General features: G+C 45.5%; 1 protein-coding gene across 1 annotated transcript; it reads left to right on the top strand.

The window, feature by feature from the left end:
* Positions 1-862: 862 nt before the first annotated feature.
* On the top strand, positions 863-18741 carry LOC138834380 (proteinase-activated receptor 1-like). Its single transcript, XM_070033007.1, has 2 exons — positions 863-1139; positions 15745-18741. Exons 1-2 carry the CDS (start codon positions 1052-1054, stop codon positions 16941-16943), a joined length of 1287 nt encoding a protein of 428 aa, XP_069889108.1. The 5' UTR covers positions 863-1051; the 3' UTR covers positions 16944-18741.
* Positions 18742-19991: the final 1250 nt, after the last annotated feature.

Raw genomic sequence — 19991 nt, 5'->3', positions numbered from 1 at the left:
GACCCTATTGAGTTCTAGAAAGAAACCCCGTTTCTTGTGCGGTCTAAAAGTTCTCTCCAGGGACGCTGTCTAAACAGAGTAAGCTGTGGGCTCCTGCTCACCAAACCACAGTCTCGACAACCACTTGCAGGTCCTGAGCCCTGAGCCTTGAGTGTACCCAAACTCAGTAACAACGTTCATGAACACTCCAGGAGGCTGGCCGGGCGCCTGGGCCCGGCGCGTCCCTCACGCTGGAGGCGCCCGAGCGGCACCGCCCGCTGCCCTCCGCGCGCTCTGCCCGGGGCCTGGGGAGGAGACCCTGGTGGGCAGCGGGGACCTCGGGGGGAAGGTGAGAGCTGGAGCTGGGCAGGAAGGAGGAGGACCAGCAGCCTTTGGATGGGGACGGCCAGTTCCCCTGGCAGCCACTCCAAAGAGTGCCAGGTGCGCCACCGTCTGCGCTCAGGAGAGGGACCGGATGGGGACCCATGGCGTACCTGCGGGGAACTGTCACAGTGAACTCAACCCTCCTACCGCTGCGGGTGGCTGATTGTCTTAATGGGGGGGCTTTGAAATCCAAAGCTCGCGACTAACTTTCCCAAAGGGTTGCAGCGCAGGGCTGGATCCCCAGCGCGCCTGCGGGCGGGGCCGGCACCCTGGATGCTTCCTCCTCTCCGGCATCCGGCGGGGTGGCTGGGGCTTGGGGACCGCGGGCGTCCGGGCCCAGAGAGCGGGGACCGCGGGGAGGCGCTGCTGGCGCCCGCGCTCCGAGGTCCCCCACTGGCCCCTCCCTCGTCGGACCACGCCCCCTCTGGGACACGCCCCCTCTGGCCCCGCCCCGGCCCGTCGAGTCCCCGCCCGCCCCGCCCCTCCCTCGGCCAGCCCAGTCCAAGCCCTGCGCCCGCCCGGGCGCCCCGCTGTCCTTTCTTGCCCGCAGGCTGCGATCGGCGCGGATCCCAGGCGGCCTCTGCCCGCGGCGGCCGAAAGTAGCGAGAGCACCGCGAGAAGCCGAGCCCAGCCGCCCGCGGCGGACGCGTCCTCGCGCCGCACCGCGTCGAGCCGGCGCCGGCGGACAATGGGGCCGGGGCGGCTGCTGCTGGTCGCCGCGGGCCTCAGCCTGTGCGGCCCCCTGCTGTCGGCCCGCACCCCTGCCCGCGAGCCAGGTGAGAGCTGCCCGGAGTCCGGGACAGGGCGGGGGGGGGGGGGACGCTGAGCTGGGGCCGGGCGGCCGGGCTGTGCCTGCACCTGGAGAGGGTGCCCTGGCCGCCACCCCGCCTCCGTGCGCTCCTGAAGCCGTGCAGGGGGCAGGCTGGGGGGTGCCCTCCCCCGGGCTCGGCGGGGCGGGTGAGGCCCCCCGGGGCGGCAGCCTGGGGCCGGCGCTCCCCGCGCTGCAGCCGTTCTTTGTTGGCCGGCTGCGCGCACGGTCACCTCCAGAAGAGCCTTTCACGTCGGGTCGGGTCGGGTCGGGTCGGATCGGTGTGGGCCCGGGTCCTCCCTTCCCACGCAAAGTGCAGAGGGCCACTTTCGCTAAGTTTTGTTCTGCTTTGAGTTGGGTTTTGCACGTTTTCAGGGAAGAAAAGGATGTAGAGAAAAGCCCCCAGCACCGTATCCACCGGCGACGCTCGGCCCAGGTCCCCCCCCCCCGCCTCCGGGAGGGGCTGGGACGAGGAGATAGCCTGAGACCGGGCAGCCTGGGGGTGGAGGGGGGAGTTCTTTGTTACCAGGAACCTCCATCCCCGCTGGATTGAGGAAAGGGACCTCTCCCCAGAACCAGGGTCCCTGCGCACCTTTGGAGCCTCGCTTTCCTCATCTTCGGGAAGGAGTGCGTTCACCTGAAACACATCCCCACTAATCGTGTGCCTTCAAGGGTCCGGCTACTGTGACCAGATGAATATGTTTGCTTAAAGTGGTGCAATGTTTCCTATTCTATTCTTTCTCTTCCGAAGCAGTAGTCTGTTAGGAACACTCACCGGCGTTTTACACGCAGAAGACAGTCCTAGTGGGTTTTGTTCTTTTTGCACCCTCTCTTGCTCCCACATATCAGGATTAAGAGGTGACAAAGACCGAGTGCTCGCACGCTTCCTCTTTGCTCAGTGTGCATTTGAAGGGATGGATGCCCTTGGGGAAAATCAGAGCCAGCCCCAAGTGGGGCCCCAGGCTGCTGCGCACGGGACATTACCACCCACCGCGTGGGGGAAACGAGAACTCCTGCACCGCCTGGTGACCGGTGTGCAGTTTCGCACCTTGTTACGTGGTGTCTTGCGTCGTGTTGGGGGCGGGGGGGGGGAACAGCTCTGGAGAATACCGATCTTTGTTTGAGACACTGGGCGGGGTGGAGGACAGGTGTGCCCCAATGCTGAGTCCGCCCCAGCCTCTCCTCACAGCAGCTCCCCAGCAGGGTTGTGGGCACCTTTCAGGGAAGGGACTTGAAAACTGATGGTTTCTACCCTGCCTCTGACTTCCTCGCGGACAGGATGGGGTGGGCTAGATGGGGTAGATGGTGCCGAGGTAGACAGACCACTGAACGGACGCTGGTAATTTATCCACATTGGACTCTGGAACAACTTGGGAGGGTAAGAGGAGAGGAGAAAAGAAGGAAAGGACCGCCTGTTAAGTGCCAGAAGAATTCCCACTTAGCTGTCTGTTTTCAACCCTTCCAAAAAGCGCTTTGTTAGAGTGCAGACAGGGCTTATTTCTTTTCACTGATTCTGAAACTAAGGCCTAGAGACAGTAGCAAGCCAAATGAGTCTGTCCATACTGCATACAAGCAATAATGGAGTTTAAAATATGGAGTTTAAAATAACTAGAAAAGAAAAAAAACACTCAAAAATGTTTGGTTTGGGCTGGGAAGGTGGCTCAGTGGTAGAGCGCTTGCCTTGCATGCTCGAGGCCCTGGGTTCGATTCCTCAGCACCACATAAGCAAAAAGAAAAAAGCCAGAAGTGGTGCTGTGGCTCAAGTGGTAGAGCGCTAGCCTTGAGCTGAAGAGCTGAGCTGAGGGACGGCGCCCAGACCCAGAGTTCAGGCCCCACGACCGGACCCAAAAAAAAAAAAAAAAAAGTTTGGTTTTTTATGATCACTGCATACCAGCAATTCGTGTGTGTGTGTGTGTGAGAGAGAGAGAGAGAGAGAGAGAGAGAGAGAGAGAGAGAGAGAGAGAGAGAGAGAGAGAGAGAGAGAGAGAGTATGTTTGTGTCAATCCTGGGGCTTGAACTCAGAGCTTAGGTGCTGTCCCTGAGCTGCCTTTGCTCAAGTTTAGCACTCTACTGTTTGAGCCACAGTGCCACTTCTGGCTTTTTCTGAGTGGTTTATTGGAGATAAGACTCACAGACTTTCCTGCTGGGGCTAGCTTCGATCCGGCACAGCCTTCTGAATAACTAGAATTTCCAGCATGAGCCACCAGCACCCAGCCAAATACCATCAATTCTAATCCACGTCTCTCATAAAATACTAGTGCTAGAATGGGTCCTCTCCTACCATCCAGCAGTGCCTCTTGATCCTGAATGTGCCACTGCTGAGCAAGACAGGCCAGGATCATCCACTCTGTGGGAAGAGACTGTGAGACCCCTCCAGGACTGGCCCTACCCACCCATCTGAGCTTTGCTGTTGTACTTTTGAACTTCCCACTCCCACCAACTTCTTGACATTTCCTGCCTTGTTGCTTTCTGGGTATCTCATCTCCCCCAGCCAAGACCATACTTTTCCTTTGTCCTTCATGGCATCTCCAACAGATCTTCCCTCGGCACAGATTTGTTAAGAAACCTGCAAGTTTGTAAGCCAGTTTATATGCCTTTAGCCAGGCAATTTACGTGATATGCCTTGTATTTATGAGGAGAGCCAATGTGCCAGAATAAAAAGTGATACTTAGGAGTGTTATAAGGATCTAGAGTGAAAGGGTCAAGAATAGCTGGGGGTGGATGTGGTAGTAAAGCATCCTAGGTAGGTGAGTCTCTTTGCTGGCCTCCTCACTAAACGCAACAAACTCGGTTCCTTAGTGAGAGTGAGGAGCCTCTCCCTGTGTCCGACAGGTCCCTGAGCCCTTCTCTAGAACCCGGGAACATACATTGGCCATTTCACTGAACCCCACGACTGTTTCTTTCCCCAAGGAATTCAGCTTTCTCTGGCTTCTTTCCCTGCATCACTACATCACTACCCCGGGCCTGAAAGCTCTCCCCACGCCTCACACATCCCATTTGATTAGAAACAGCTGCTCTACAGAGCAGTGAGGAAGCTCCTCTCCCTCCCTCCCTCTCCCTTTCTCTCTCCCCCTCCCCCTCTCTTCCCCTCTCCTTCTCTCTCCCTCTTCCTCCCTCCATCTCTCCTTTCCTCTCTCCCTCTCTCCTTTCTTCTCTACCTCTTTCCCTCCCTGTCCCTCCTCTCTCTCTCTCTCTCTCTCTCTCTCTCTCTCTCTCTCTCTCTCTCTCTCTCTCTCTCTCTCTCTCTCTCTCTCTCTCTCACACACACACACACACACACACACACACACACACATACATACACATACTCATACTCTTGGGTAGTTTGCATTCACAATTCACAAGGTCCTTTGGATAAAGATGTCACTTTTCAGGTGAGGAAAGCAAGAACAAGAATGGCCAATTTGCCAGTCTAATAAGAGGTTGCAATGAAACGACACAATCTGGTGTTTCCTAAGTACCAGTTTCTTCTACCAGCCACCAGGACTCCAAGCCTCCAAGCCGCTCTAATGATAGAGAAGTAGTCCATGTGTTCTGCAGCTCCCCTAGAAAGCAAAGTATGGCTCCCTTAGCTTGATAGACCAGACTCCTTACAGGGTGTGAGAGGCGTGTAGTAAATGCACAGATGGTGGTATCCTGCCACTTTTGCTAATAGATGATAAGGCTGGCCATAAATAGTTCTCTTACTCATAAATATGCTAATTAGCTCTTAGTAGAAGATGTTGGTCTTCAGGGTAAGTAGAAAGACCTAAAGCCTGTGTGAAAGTTCTGAGTCTAAAAAAGTCAAACTGCCCAGGAACTGCACCAATATTGATTTATTTCTCTCTTTCTATTTTAAATTCTCTTACATTCTGCCGAGTGCCTTTGTCTTTACGGCATTGCATGATGGCAAGTTCTGTCCTCATTTGGCCTCCCTTTGTGTGAAGGATTAAAGTGTCCCCAAATGCAGCATGCCTGATCCCTTCCGGTGCACGGGTGACAGTCAGTGCTGTGCTGGGAACACTGACTTGCTCTTTCTCAGCAGCTCTGAATTTGTTCCTTTGCTAAGGCACTTCTGGCCATTCTTCCCTGCGTCCTATCAGCCCCTTTCCTCCCTTTCACTCATTTCACCCTAACACACTGGAGCCCAGATGGACCTTGGACAAAAGGAAGACTTTAAAACAGAGTTCCTCAGGGCCCTGAGTCTCTCTGTAATCCTGCCATTCTCATTTCAGATATTCATCCTTCTTTTCATTAGGAACTAATTTTTCTCTGTCTTTCTATCCCTCCCATCTTCCTTCCTAACTTTATTATTGTTAAATCAAGGTGCTATTCACTTATAAAATTAACCACTTTAATACATACAGTTAAAAGATGGACACTACCCATAATCCTTCAGATTCAGGTGGCTGAATCTGAAGATCATGGTTCAAAGCCAGAGTAGGCAGAAAAGTCTGAGAGACTTCATCTCTATAATTAACTAACAAAATACCCAGTTCAAGGCATAGCTCGAGTGCCAGCAGTAAGTGAAAAACCCAAGCAAAAAAGCCCAGTGAAAGAGTGATCTGAATATTCAAACCACAATACCAGCACCAAATAAGTAAATAAAACTCAGTGACATATAGCGTATTTTCCATATTGTGTAATTGCTACTTCTGTATAGTTCCAAAACATTGCTGTTACCAAAAAGGGAAGCTTATGCCCAGGGCTCAGTCAGTACCCAGTGTTCTCTAACACCTCGGGAGCCACCTACTTGCCTTTTTTCTCCATGGACTTACCTTTCGTGCACAATGTGTGTCTTTTATATCTGGGGAAACCCCTTTCATAGAGATTCATCAGTCCTGGGCTCCCTCTTCCCTTACAGATACTACCAAAACAGGCAAGTTGTTGGGACAGGTCATGACCTTGATTTCAGGTTTAACATTCAGAATTTTTTTTTGGTTGCTTCATTGTATTGTGCCTTCTTTCTTCCTGCCTTTTCTTCCCTGGTGCTTGTGCCTAACCTGTTGTAGTAAATAGTCCTCTACATCAGCCGAGATGTTTCTCTAGCTAGTGCTTTTTCTGTCCCCAGATATGACAGTAACTTAGTCTAAGACAACAGTGAACTTTTGCCATTTAAAATGTCTGAACAGGCCTTGATATGTTCTTTGTTTGTTTTGGAAAGTAATTTCCTATTTGAAGGATAATTTGTAATTTGCACTAGGAAACAAACTCAACAAATGTGCATAACTTTTGGAAAAGACTACATCACCTATATTTCAAGTCTGTGGTAAGTTAGAAGTCAGACATTACAGGGCTTCAGAAAAGTGTTTACAACAGCAAGAAGTGTAAGAAATACACTTTACATTGTGACCCAGTAGGTACATATGCAATAAAGGTGCTTTGCCAATCACATTATTTAAAAGTCAGAAAGTAACTTTTCCTCAACAAGACACCTTTATTCCATTGTATATATTCTGATATTTTCTACACTATTTTTTTTTTAAACTATTCATCATGAGCTGGATGCCTGTATCTCAGGCCTTGAATTTTAGCTACTTCAGAAGTTGAGAGATAGGGGAACACACTTCAAGTCCAGCCCAGGCAAAAGTCCATGAGATTCCATCTCCAAAATTATCAGCAAAAAACAGGGCTAGACTTATTGCTCAGGTGGGCGAGGGACAGCTGAACATGCAAGCTGAGTGATCTTGAAGCCCTAAATGCAAACCCCAGTACTTGGGGAGGGAGTGGGAAAACAACAACAAAACAAGTAAATGACCCATAATATCAGAGCTGCTGCTAGGTCTCTACCATATTTTTTTTTTCTCGTCAGTCATGGGGCCTGAACTCTGGGCCTAGGCACTGTCCCTCAGCTCTTCAGCTGAAGGCTAATGCTCTACCATTTGAGCCACAGTGCCAGTTCTGGCTTTTTTTGCTTATGTGGTGGTGAGGAATTGAACCCAGGGTCTCATGCATGTAAGGCAAGCACGCTACCCCTGAGCTACCTTCCCAGCCCCGGTCTATACCATAATTTAACCTGACATAGGATGTCAGGTTTGCTGAAACAAGGAAGGCTTTATTACCTTATTACCTTTCAAGAAGAATCCTACTTTCTAGGAAGGCCTAGCTGTGATTGTATCTTAATCTATGGAGCTAATTTATTTGAGTTTAAATCGTTGTACAGCCAAAGGACTAGAGAAGGAGACAGCTGTGGTACAAAGGAAATCTGTGATCAATATTGATTGTATATTAGTTTTCACTTTTCTCACACAGCAAGGTCAAAAGTGAAGATTGTAGAGGGATAGAGGGGTAAGAAGGAGAAAAATAGGGGAAAGGGATAACAAGTTAAACAAGAAATGTAATCACTGCCTTACTTAATGTAACTGTAACCCCTCTGCACATCACCTTGACAATAAAATTAAAATGTAAAGGTAGTTGAGTAATGGTAACTCTAGGATGGGAAGATCAGGAAATGGGAGTGGCTCCCAGAAAGGCCCACTAGCGTCCACTCCACTCCAGGCTCTCCAGACAAAGGCTTTGTCCCCTCAGTGTCTGTATGCTCTAGGCACACAGCACTAACCTGTAATCACCCTGCTTCCACCCTCCTCCCTGGCCCGAGTTCTGCCTGGGTCTCCAGCTGAGCCTCTCCTGGATCATGCTGGGAGGAGAGGCAGCCTTCTGGCTGGCAGCCCCTTCTCAGCCCCACAGTCTGTGTTCACGGTGCTCATCTCCACATCTCCTTTTTCTACCAGAGATGTGTGTTTGTTTACTGATCTTAAAGGCCCATGAGAACACTTTAGAGATGTGTTATTCATTGTTCATGTGTGTGAAGGTCTCTAATGTGTTGGGCCTGACCATAAGGGAGAATTGTTGTGGCTGCCAAGGCCAACAGGATGCTCAGATTCTCAAGCAACAGCTGTGATACCATTTGCTTTACATTATAGGTTCACTAGCTCGCACAACTGCCCACTATGGATGTGAGGATAGGCAAATTCATTTGCTTTTGAGAATGAGGGGCCATGGGGAGAGTACTATTTTAGGAGGTTAGTAATTAGAAGTGGGGTTTTTTGTTGTTGTTGTTTGTTCTTGAGACTGAACTTTGAGCTCAGAACTTGCTAGGCAGGGCACTAACACTTGAGCCACACCCTCAGCCCTCTTGCTCCTGTTATATACCTATTCTTTTCACTTTGCCTCCATTCCTGGAAGTACTTATAGGCCAATGCTTGAAATAGATGGAGCAAGCTCCTATTCCATCTATTATTTCTTTTTTTTTAATTGTGAAAATACTGTACAGAGGGATTACAATTACATGGGCAAGATAATGAGTACATTTCTTATCAAGCATTGTAGCCTCCTCCTTTGTTTCCCCTTCCCATCCCTTCCCATCCTCCACTGCCCCCTCAACCCAATCCTCCCCCCCAACAAAGTCCATCTATTATTTCTAAAAATCCACTTAATATATCATCCTCTGATAAAGGACATGCCTGATATTAAACTGATAAGAATATATAGTACACACAATCTTAAACAAGTCTTTAATTTCTAGAGGTAAGTAAAATATAATACAATACTTTTTCCTTTTTTATTTTTATGATGGAAATTGTCAAATGTACCCAAAAATGAGTGGCATAGTTAATCCCTTGTATCCTATCATGTAGTTTTATTGCATCTGGCTTTTCCCTCCTGCAATTGGAGAATTTTTATTTTTTTATTTTTTTTGGTCGGTTGTAGGGCTTGAACTCTGGGCTAGGGCGCTGTCCCTGCGCTTTTCAGCTCAAAATGAGCACTCTACCGCTTGAGCCACAGTGCCACTTCTGGTTTTCTAGTAGTTTTTATTGGAGATAAGAGTCTCAGGGACTTTCCTGCCCGGGCTGGCTTTGAACCGCCATCCTCAGATCTCAGCCTCCTGAGTAACTAGGATGACAGGGGTGAGCCACTGGCACCCAGCTTCAACTGGAAAATTTTAAAGCAAATCCCTGACATGGTATCATTTCATCCTTAAATATATCAGACAAGAATGTAATCCATTAGTACCTTAAAGGATGAACAATTTCTTAATTTGATCTAATATTCAATATGGTTCCAGTTCTTTCTGATTATCTCATAGATGCCTGTGAGCAGTTGTTTTGTTCAAATCAGGATCAAAGAAAGAAGGTTCACCATTGTACTATTGTACTTGATCGAAATGTCTTCTTTTAATCTGTAACTGTGCACCCTCTTTTTTGTAGTATTGAGGAACAAACTTGTCTCTTCCCTCTTGTGTGTGTGTGTGTATGTGTGTGTGTGTGTGCGTGCGCGCGCAAACACGCATGTGTGCATATGTACATACATACATACATGCTGGTACTGGGGCTTGAACTCAGGGCTTCACATTCTTGCCTGGCTTTTCATTCAGTGCTGCTACTCTACCATTTGAGTCATACTGCATCTTCTGGATTTTTTGCTGGATAGAGATAAGAGTCTCAGAGACTTTTCTGCCTCGACTGGCTTCAAGCTGTAATCTTCAAGTCCTCAGCTTCCTGAGTAGTTGGGATCTACTTTCTTTTTAAAACTGTTTATTTGCCAGAGAAAAACTGAGTCATCTGTCCTAAAGACTATCTTATTGACTGGATCAGGCTGACTGCAGTTGGAACTCATAGATCTTAACATATATGAAATGTTTCAGTTAATTTCTACCATTATTCTTTTATGATCAGATTGTCTTATCTTTGGCCTATGCAAGATCCTTCTGATTAACTCCAGTCTTTATGACCTAACTTGAATATTTTTTTAAGATTTTCAAGGCTTCTGTTGTGCATTTCTTCCCCTAGATCTGACATCCATCATTTCTTTAAGGAGTTCTGTTCTTGCTACAAAAGTAGCCCTTTTTTGAATAGCAGGAATGGAGCATTCCAGTGGTACCAAAGCCTTCCACATGACAGCCTAGGTCTGTTTTGTTAGCTTTCAGCTTCCCTCTCTTTATTCTCTTTAGTTTGTGGAGAAGTGCAAGGCACAGCTGGCTTGCTCTGTGTAGGGACAGGAGCAAGGTCCCAGGACTTCTGCCTGGTTAATTCCCCCAAAGAGTGAGCCCCAAGGGCAGAACTCTGAATCACAACCAAGGCATACTGATGTCCAAATCCCAGGATCAAATATGACATTGAAAGAGCATCTAATCATGGGCTTCTCTGCTTCCAGCCAGATTGCATCAAAGTCAGGAAGAGCTTTACTCTCTAATTTCCATATCAGTTAGAGTCCATATTTAAACTAATTACAAATATGCTGTCTTCAACAATAAAACCACTCTAGAGGCATTTAGAAAAAGCCACCTTGAGGGAAACTGAGCAAGAAGTATCAGAAATGGTTTCAGAACCTGTTACTCTTTTGAGAGGAGCAGCAGGCGCGAGTCACGCTCTTGGCACACTGATAGGCACTTTCTCCTTGACCTGCAAACTTGAATGTCACCCTGAGGGTCTTGAGCTACTTGGAAATAACTAGTCATCAGGCTTGGATTGGATGTATCTTGGTGATTTGAGGCTGAGGTGCATTTTTTAATATTTTTTTCCTTTTTACTGACATTTTTTAATTTCACAAAAACCAGAGTACCAACTTTTAATGTCAAGAGAAGGTAATGTCTTAGTCAGTGATATTTAATCAAAGGATTATGCATTCTTCTTGGGTTCTGGGTTATAAATACTGCCTGTTTCCAGGGTATAATGTTGCTGTCATAAACACTAACCAGAAAAGACATTTTGGAAAACAAAGACTTATTGCCAAAGTTCTCGGTGTAAAGCTTCATGACAATTTCATTCCTAGACTGAGCAGTAATTTCAGCCTTAGGACCGAGACAACTTAGTTGTTAGGCATCAGTAGGTTTCAGATTGTATCACTCTTGTGGGTAGTGGTGTATGGATGTGATTTGTGTGTGTGCACATGTGTGTTCACAAAAGTCTTCCCTGTGGCCTGGCTCCTGAAGCTGTAGTTGGCGAATCACTTTAGTTCAAGACTCCTGCAGGGCACTATGGCTCAAGCCTATTAAAACTAGATCTCTACTCAAGAGGCTAAGATCTGAGGATCAAGGTTCAAAGCCAAAGCAGACAGGAAAGTCTGAGACTCTCATCCCTAATTACCACCAAAAAGCCAGAAGTAGAGGTGTGGCTCAAGTGATAGAACACCAGCCTTGAGAGAAAAAGTGAAGGAACAGAGTGCCCTACCCTGGTTTCAAGCCCCAGTACCAGCACAGAAAAATAAAAGTAAAATAGAGTCCTTGCTCAGCACTTTCACAGATATTTGTCTTTGTGGTATTGGAGTGCCAGAACCCATTCCGTCCCTTCCTCTAGTTCCCACACATTCTTCATGACCTTGAGGGTAATTCACATTCCCTAGAGATGTCAATTGTCAGGCTAACAGGACTGAGTCAAGATGAATAAAGACTGTGTTAGGTACATCTCAAAGAATAAAAGGAAACTTCCAGAAAACACTAAGTTTGAGACTTGAATTACAGATCTCAAACTAAATACTAAATACAACCTGTTTTATAAATACTAAATACATACATGCATATATGAGGAGGGAAGAGGAACCCACATTCCATTTTAACTTAAAACACCCCCTTGAGCAAACAGTGAGGTCTGACACGCAGGCCACAGGGCAGTGGGGGAGGGGGAGAAAACAATGAATTCTCACGTCGTTTTATTTTTATAGTTTCCAAAGTGAGAGTATGTCATGTTTTATGTGGATCATTTTGCTGCCTGTTTTATAGACCAAACAGTTTTTGCTTTGTTTTTTTGTGTGTTTGTTTTTGGTGCCAGTCCTGTGACTTGAATTCAGGACCTTAGCACTGTTCCTGAGCTTTTTGCTCAAGGCTAGCACTCTACCACTTGAGCCACACCTTCACTTTCAGCTTTTTTGGTGGTTAATTGGAAATAAGAGTCTCATGGACTTTCCTGCCTGGGCTAGCTTTCCAATGACATTTTTCAGATATCAGCCTCTTGAGTAGCTAGGATTACGGGCATGAGCCACAGGTACCTAGCTCTGAGCTGAGTTTAGAAAGGTTGAGTTCTGACAGAGCTGAAGTATCCCTAACTTCCCAGGGCCTGCCTATGGGACTCAAACTCATGACACCAATACTCTGTCAATCAGGCTAGGAATCTTCATTAGCCAGGGCGACAGCTCCTCACTATATCAGGCTAGTGAAGAACAGCAGTAAAGTCAAATAGTATTTAAAGTATTTAAAGGCAAGATCCAGGGCTGGGCAAGGGGGGGGAAGAGGGGGAGGGGAAGAGATTCACAGGTGGTCCTAACCAAGGCAATGAGTCATCAAAGCCAAGTAATGAAGTAAGGTATCTGAACCTAAATAATTTCTTGCAAACCACCTGGTGCCTAGGCAGGAGATGGGAGCCGTCTAGCCAGCTCCGAGGCCTGTAGGTGAGGCAGGCCATTCTTTGAAGAGCAGATGCCTGGCTCAATGGGGTGAGCTAGGAGGGCTCTGCTCTACAGAAATGCAGATGCCATAGCCCTAGAAAAGCATTGATTAGCTCCCCAAATGGCCTAGAGATGAGATCAGCCATCCTTAGAAATACGGATGCCTAGCACAGCCTGCCCAGTGCTTAACTCTACTCAAGCCTTTATCTTGGAAATTTAACGTTTGGCCCTATTCTTTTTTTTTTTTTAGTTATAATATTAGTTTTTATTAAAATATCATGTCATCTAGCCATTGTTTGGGGTTTAGCTAATGGCAATTTCTTTTTTTAATTTTTTTATTATCTTTAAGTAGTTGTACAAAGAAGTTCCCATTCTACACAACAGTATTTGAGTACAAAGTGTCTGGCAACATTGTCACCCATCTCTCTTAACCCATGCCTTCTCTCGCTTTTTTTTTTTTAATTTAATTTAATTTTATTTGTGAACATACTGTACAGAGGAGTTACAATTACATGGGCAGGATAATGCGAACACTTCTTACCAAGCATTGCAGCCTCCTCCTTTGTTTACCCTTCACATCCCTTCCCAGCCTCCCCCCTCCCCCCCTCTCGCTTTTTTTAATTGAGATTAGGTGATTACATAAATTTCACATATTTCACAGTATTGTGAAATAGTGATACTTAGAGTCACAAACATATTTTATCTTTCACAAGGCAAATTGTTATTATCATGGTCTATACAGTTTGTGAATTCTATGAGCTTTGACAATACAAGTTATTTTTTCCGCATCAGGTGATGTTTACATTTCTTTCCTTTTGCTTAGTGTAGGCTGTTCCCACTTATTCTGTTCCTTCTCCTAGCTTCCCTCTGTTGTGTGCATATATCTACCATATATATGGTCTAGAACATGGAGTCATTTAGCAATGATAAGACAAAATAGGTGGCTGTCCTTTGTTTCCTGAGTCCTGTTTTGGCCCTATTCTTAATACAAATGGTCAAGTTCCAGTAATTGTCGCAGTCTTGTTCTATTCCCAGGGTCTGGACCTATATTTCTGATTTCACATTTTATATTCTTTTGGGGAAGGGGTGGTCATCACAGAGACAATCCCATTCGAATATAGTATGTCACTAGTATTGAAGTAAGGAGGTCAGGTCTGACCGGAGCCATATTGGCCACATAGTGGATTATAGGTCTGACATCTTGTCTTCATGCTGGGGGAAGGACCCTCCCATCCCCCCTCACTCCCCCCCATCACCTGCCTTCCAGGTAATGGGCGTGCCCAGACCCCTGGCGGCAGGGGCAGGCACTTGGCTGATAGGTTACTGAATCTGTCAGTCCAGTGCCTGGGACTGGGAATTTGCTGAAGATCTGCCCCGTGCACCAACCTATTTAGGCCCAGAGGAGGCTAGCCATAGGGCTCCACGCCATGTTGTGTCTGTGATCATGTCCTGTGTCCTGTCTCCTGGCTTGTCTCCTGTCATTATGGCGTCCCAATTCAGCTCTCTATTGGAGCTGAATTGGCTTGTTGGTATTGTTTTTGTTACTTTGTTCTCTTTAGCATGTTTCCTAGCTACGTTTTGTGTATTTGTATGCTGCAGGCCTTTGTAATGCAGCCTGTTAACTGTATATTAAAGACTCCAATATTCTATATTTTAAAATGTGGCTCTGGGATGATTTACCTTACAACAGTATTAGAGAGTCTATTAGCGAAGGTTGTGGGTCTGTACTCAGAAACTCAGTGTTGAGTCATTTGACCTCTCCTTGTGACAGATGTCTTCCCAGGCTGGCCCTTCCCCCTGAGTGCGCTCACCCCTGACCTCATTGCGGTAGTTGGGCCTCACACTGCCAGACTTCTGTTTTGCTTTGCATTTTGGAAATTGACATATTTTATTTTCTATTTCTGCTGTTATTGCCTATGCTTTTACAATCACATCCAAAACATTGTTGCCAGCCAGGCATCTGTAGTCACGCTTGTAATCCTAGCTATTGAGGAGGCTGAAATCTGAGGATCATGGTTCAGAGCCAGCCCAAGCAGGAAAATCTATGAGACTCTTTATCTCTAATTAACTACCAAAAAGCTGGAAGTAGCATTGTGGCTCAAAGTGGTAGAGTGCTATCCTTGAGCAAAACAAAGCTCAGGGACAGTGTTCAGGCTCCACAATCAACAATAACAACAAAAAAAAAGAATCTTCAGAACTTTGTGCCAGGGAATAAGTGGAGGCCTGATTATGTATTTTGCAAGGCCACAGATACTGACGTCAGCTATCTCTAAAGGTACTTCACTGAAAACAGTACTGTACTTGAATTCAAGGCCTGGACAGAATTCCCTTAGCTTTTTGCTCAAGGTTGACACCATTCTGTCTTAAGCCATAGCTCCGCTTCTGGCTTTTTTGCTAGTTATAGTTGGAAATAAGAGTCTCATAGAGTTTCCTGGTTGGGCAGCTTTCAAACCATGGTCCGCAAATCTCAGACCCTTGAGTAGCTAGGATTACAAGTAGGAGCCACCAGCACCTGGTGAAGAACGGAATTTTTTAAGCCTGGTGCCACTGGCTCATACCTGAAAACCTAGCTTACTCGGGAGGTTGAGATCTCAGGATGAAGATTCAAAGCCAACCAGGCAGACAAACCAGACTCTTACATCCCCATTAACCAGCAAAATGCCAGAAGTGGAGGTGTGGCTCAATGGTAGTACCCCAACCTTGAGAGAAAGAACCAACTGGGAGCTTAGCACCCTCAGTTCAAGCCCCAGTATGAGCACTTAAGAAAAAAAAAGCAAATTTTTAAAAGTATTTAATCAAACAGAATGTTGCACAGTTTTATTTTTCTTTTTTCAAGGAAATTATGGATGTGAACTTTTTGCCTTTTTTGTTATGGTGATATTTTCTGAAATCTTACACTCTATATGAGCACGTCCCTACTCAAATAACATTTCAATGTTGATTTTATTATGTAGTGTTTCAGGGGAAAACCAATCTTTGGTTGATTGGTTGGTTGGTTGGTATGTTGTACAGTATTTGGGGTTAGGTTACAGACTTCATCAGGAAATAAGCTTATCTGATAAGACCTGATCTTTGCCACCTTCTCTCCTAAGAAGAACTCTGCTCCTAAAAAAAAGCAGAGGGAGGGGGGGAGGAAGGGGGAGGGGAGGAAAATGTTCTTTCTCTGTTTCTTTTACTTCTTCAATCCATTCACATTTAAAATTTTTGTTTTTCAGAATCAAAAACAACAAATGTTACTGTGAATCCCCGGTCATTTTTCCTCAGGAATGCCAACGACCATGGATTTGAATCTTTCCCAATAGAGGAGCATGAGGAGAGAAACAAAACTGTGTTAACCAGCCACAGATTCATGCCCTTCAATAAAAGTAATCCTGTTCGAAAATCACCTCCTGCATTTATTTCAAAAGATGCTTCAGGATATCTGACCAGCCCCTGGTTGACAGTGTTTATCCCCTCTGTTTACACCTGTGTGTTTGTGGTCAGCCTTCCTCTAAACATCCTGGCCATTGCTGTGTTCCTCTTGAAGATGAAGGTGAAGAAGCCAGCTGTCGTGTACATGCTGCACCTGGCCACAGCCGATGTGCTCTTTGTGTCCATACTCCCCTTTAAAATCAGCTATTACTTTGCCGGCAGTGACTGGAAATTTGGATCTGAACTGTGCAGTTTCACCACGGCAGCATTTTATTGCAATATGTATGCATCCATCATGCTCATGACCGTCATAAGCATCGACCGCTTCCTGGCTGTGGTGTACCCCATCCAGTCCCTGTCTTGGCGCACGCTGGGCAGAGCTTCTTTCGTATGTCTGGCCATTTGGGCCATGGCCATCGCAGGAGTGGTGCCTCTCCTCCTCAAGGAACAAACTACCCAGGTCCCGGGGCTCAACATCACCACCTGTCACGATGTCCTCAATGAAACCCTGCTCGAAGGCTTTTACGCCTATTACTTCTCGGCCTTCTCCGCTATCTTCTTTTTTGTACCATTGATCATTTCCACAGTCTGCTATGCATGTATCATCCGATGTCTTAGCTCTTCCGCAGTTGCTAACCGGAGCAAGAAATCCCGGGCTTTGTTCTTGTCAGCTGCTGTTTTCTGCATCTTTATCCTCTGCTTTGGACCCACCAACATCCTCCTGATCCTGCATTACTTATTCCTGTCTCCCAGCCCTGCCACAGAGGCGGCCTACTTCGCATACCTCCTCTGCGTCTGTGTCAGCAGTGTGAGCTGTTGCATTGATCCCTTGATTTACTATTATGCTTCCTCAGAGTGCCAGAGGCACCTCTACAACATCTTATGCTGCAAAGAGAGTTCGGACCCCAACAGTTACAACAGCAGTGGTCAGCTGATGCCAAGCAAAATGGATACGTGCTCTAGTCACCTGAATAACAGCATATACAAAAAGCTGTTAACCTAGGTCAAGGGATGACTAAGAGGTTAAGCAGAAAAGATTACTTCACCACCTGAAGCAAGGGGGTCTTATATGCATGCTTGCTTCTTACAAAAGCCATAAACACACAGAAGAGTTAATTACCAGAAGAGACAATAGGCGCAGAAGACAATGTTATTCTAAGGGAGGATCCCAGTGCTATAATAACAATGTCACTTTTTTATATATCTAGGTGACTTATATACATGTATGCATGCACACACGCACACAAAATTATTTAAAGTGCAGTATGGGATAGGCACTTGGAAACCCTCTTTCTTTCCCCAGAAATTATGGAAATAAGTTTTGATTCTGTGACTTCATATACAGCATCTGAGTTGATAGAATTTAGCCATGGATAGCTGCAGATGTCCAGTAGTTAGTGAAGGATTCCATAGTTTGGACTTTATACACATTCTGTGAGTAGGTGTATTTTTAAGTTGTTTGATAACAGTACGTACGTTAGGGGAGGCTAGGAATACTGAGTATTGTCTGGGTGTAGAAAAAGTTCTGGTATGTCTCATGTTGAACATATCAAAGTTTGAATTCTTAAATAACAAAACACATGGAAAGCCCATCTGGTATGGGCAGGATTTTTTTAGGTTTTACACACTGTAAGTGTGTGAGGTCCCGCAAGGACTGTTGAGGGGAGGGTACGTGGCAAAGCTGCATGTGGACCAGAACCTCCCTCCCAACTGAACCTCCCAGACAACCACACTCAATTCACGCTCCTGGGGTCCCCCAGGAGGCGGGTGTGAGCTGACAGTTTCTAGAAGAAATTGGCAGAGCAAGAGGTGACATCCTAGGAAGGAAGGAAGATATCCCTGCCCATCTCAAGAACAGAGAAAAGGGACATGTCCGGTAGCTGTCCTGTGAGACTGGCTCTGACATGGAAGCTTCCACGTCTGCCCAGGGCACTCTGCCGGTTGCCAGGCCTGCAGAGAAGAGACAGCCCTGCCCTGGTAAGAGCAAAGGAAAGATGCCATAGGGATGGGGTCTGACAGCATGTAATAAATATGCCATTCTTTACATCTTTTAGCCAGATGTGGTTAAGTGTATTTCATTCGAGCAAGGTCAGTCAGCCAAAGAACCTTGAGTATTTGGGTTTCTGCTTTCTGTAGTGATAATTTGAGATGAAAACATATAGGCTGTGTACTTTCAAAAGTATGTCCTTTTGGTCTACATTAGAATCTTTTATTTATAGTTTTCATCAATAAATGCCTTAAATAAAGTTTTCTTTTAAAACTTAGGAATCTTGTATGCCATTCTGTTTAGAAATAATAGAAGACAAAAGAATTGATATTTAAATCTAAGAAAATTCTGTATTTTTTATTTACTTTGCTTAAGAGTTAATGAGAAAACTGTAAAAGCATTTTTTTTAACCTCAAAGAAGTATCAAGCATAGGAAATGCTTTGCATTTGACGAAGTAACTTGAAAATTAGGTTGGGATATGTCTTTCTTCTGATTAAAGAATATGGTGGCATTTTAAACAAACCAAAAGAAATAGAAAATTTGTGAGGTAAAATATCTATTTAAGAGAGCAAAGTATTTCCAAATAGCATAGAATAATTTACATAAAAGTAATATAATTGTAAGTAGAGCTAGCACTGATTTTATTAGTTTGATAGTTTCATTTTATCTAAATCAGTGGAAGTTTATTGCCCTTTCTTTTCTCATCTACATGTTAAAATACCTCTGACTTAATAAAACTGTCATCACTTATAAAATATTATTTCACTGTTTTTATGTTCATCCTCTTTTAATAAACATGAAAGTATGCTTGGATTCATTTGTAATGGGTTATTATTGTATCTTTGGGGCCCTGGTAGAACAGCACAGTTTAAGGATTTTCTTGAAGAACATGTAAAGAGAAGGGAATTTGCAGAGGGTCAGGCAGGGCCAAGGGGCCAACAAAGAAGGTAAGAGGTCCCCAGAGAATGACAGACTTGGAAGCCATCATCGCCCCAGGCCCAAAGTGTGGAGGGAGGAGTACACTGACCCCTCTAGCCCTCTCTCTTATGCTTTGCTGGTACTTCCTAGACTCCTGCTCATTTCTCCTATAACTCATGTCTTGTACAAAGTAAGATTTCATTGTGACATTTCCATTCATGCATATAGTGTACCTTGGTCATTGTTCACCCTCTCCTATTGCCTTTCCGCAATCCCTTTTGTGTAGGTAAGCTGGTAGTAGAACTTGAACTCAGGGCCTGGTCACTGTCTCTTAGCTTTTTTGCTCAAGGTTGGCGCTCTGCCATTTGAGCCACAGCTGTACTTTTAGCTGTTGGGGGGTAGTTAGTTGGAAATCATTCACACAACCTTTTTCTGCCAAGGCTGTATTTGAACCATGATACTCAGACCACCCACCACCAAAGTTCTACATATAACAGAATATATTGTTACCTCTGATCTTAATCCCAAAGCCAAGGGCCAAGGGAACCTGAATGTCATAGTTTATAAAGATCAGCTTGCTTCGCCATGGAGAATAGATCCTGGAGAAGAACTGGAGATTTAAAAAAATAAAGCAAAAACCCAGGATGATTTCTGCCTGACAAAGGCATTGGCTGTTTTTTTATTTATCTTTTTAAAAAGCAGTAGTCAAGGTTAAAACGTTGAAAATATATTGGTTTCTGGCTTATAAACATCATGAACAGAATCTATAGTTCTTTCCTAGAGAAAGAGAAATGAATGGTCAGAGCAGAAAAGAAAGTGGTAGACACTGTTCAAAAAGAAATGTACTCATTACCTGACTTAACTGTAACCCCTCTGTACATCACTTTTACAATAAAAATTTAAAAAAAAAAACAGTGGGGTTTCTTCCTAGAAGGGATATGGTGACTTTCCTCCCCCATCCCAGCCCAGGAGTGACAATCCTGTGCAGAGGGGAGGAGGAAAAATTTAAGGCAAAGTGGCTCTCAGCCTCTCAGAGTTGAAAATCAAAAGGTTTTCAACCGGGCGCCAGTGGCCCATGCCTATAATCCTAACTACTCAGGAGGCTGAGAGATCTGAGGATCAAGGTTCAAAGCCAGCCTGGGCAG

The sequence above is a fragment of the Dipodomys merriami genome, unplaced genomic scaffold, assembly GCF_024711535.1.
Source record: "Dipodomys merriami isolate MVZ:Mamm:240054 unplaced genomic scaffold, mDipMer1.0.p SCAF_213, whole genome shotgun sequence".
Lineage (NCBI taxonomy): Eukaryota > Metazoa > Chordata > Mammalia > Rodentia > Heteromyidae > Dipodomys > Dipodomys merriami.
The sequence above is the reverse complement of the archived record's forward strand: the minus strand, read 5'-3'. Positions and strand labels throughout refer to the sequence as shown.

Excerpts from the sequence above, each read along its gene's own strand:
- LOC138834380 (XM_070033007.1), top strand. The coding sequence starts at position 1,052 with ATGGGGCCGGGGCGGCTGCTGCTGGTCGCCGCGGGCCTCAGCCTGTGC. Across the intron at positions 1,140-15,744 it reads CACCCCTGCCCGCGAGCCAG|AATCAAAAACAACAAATGTT; the intron begins GTGAGAGCTGCC and ends TTTGTTTTTCAG.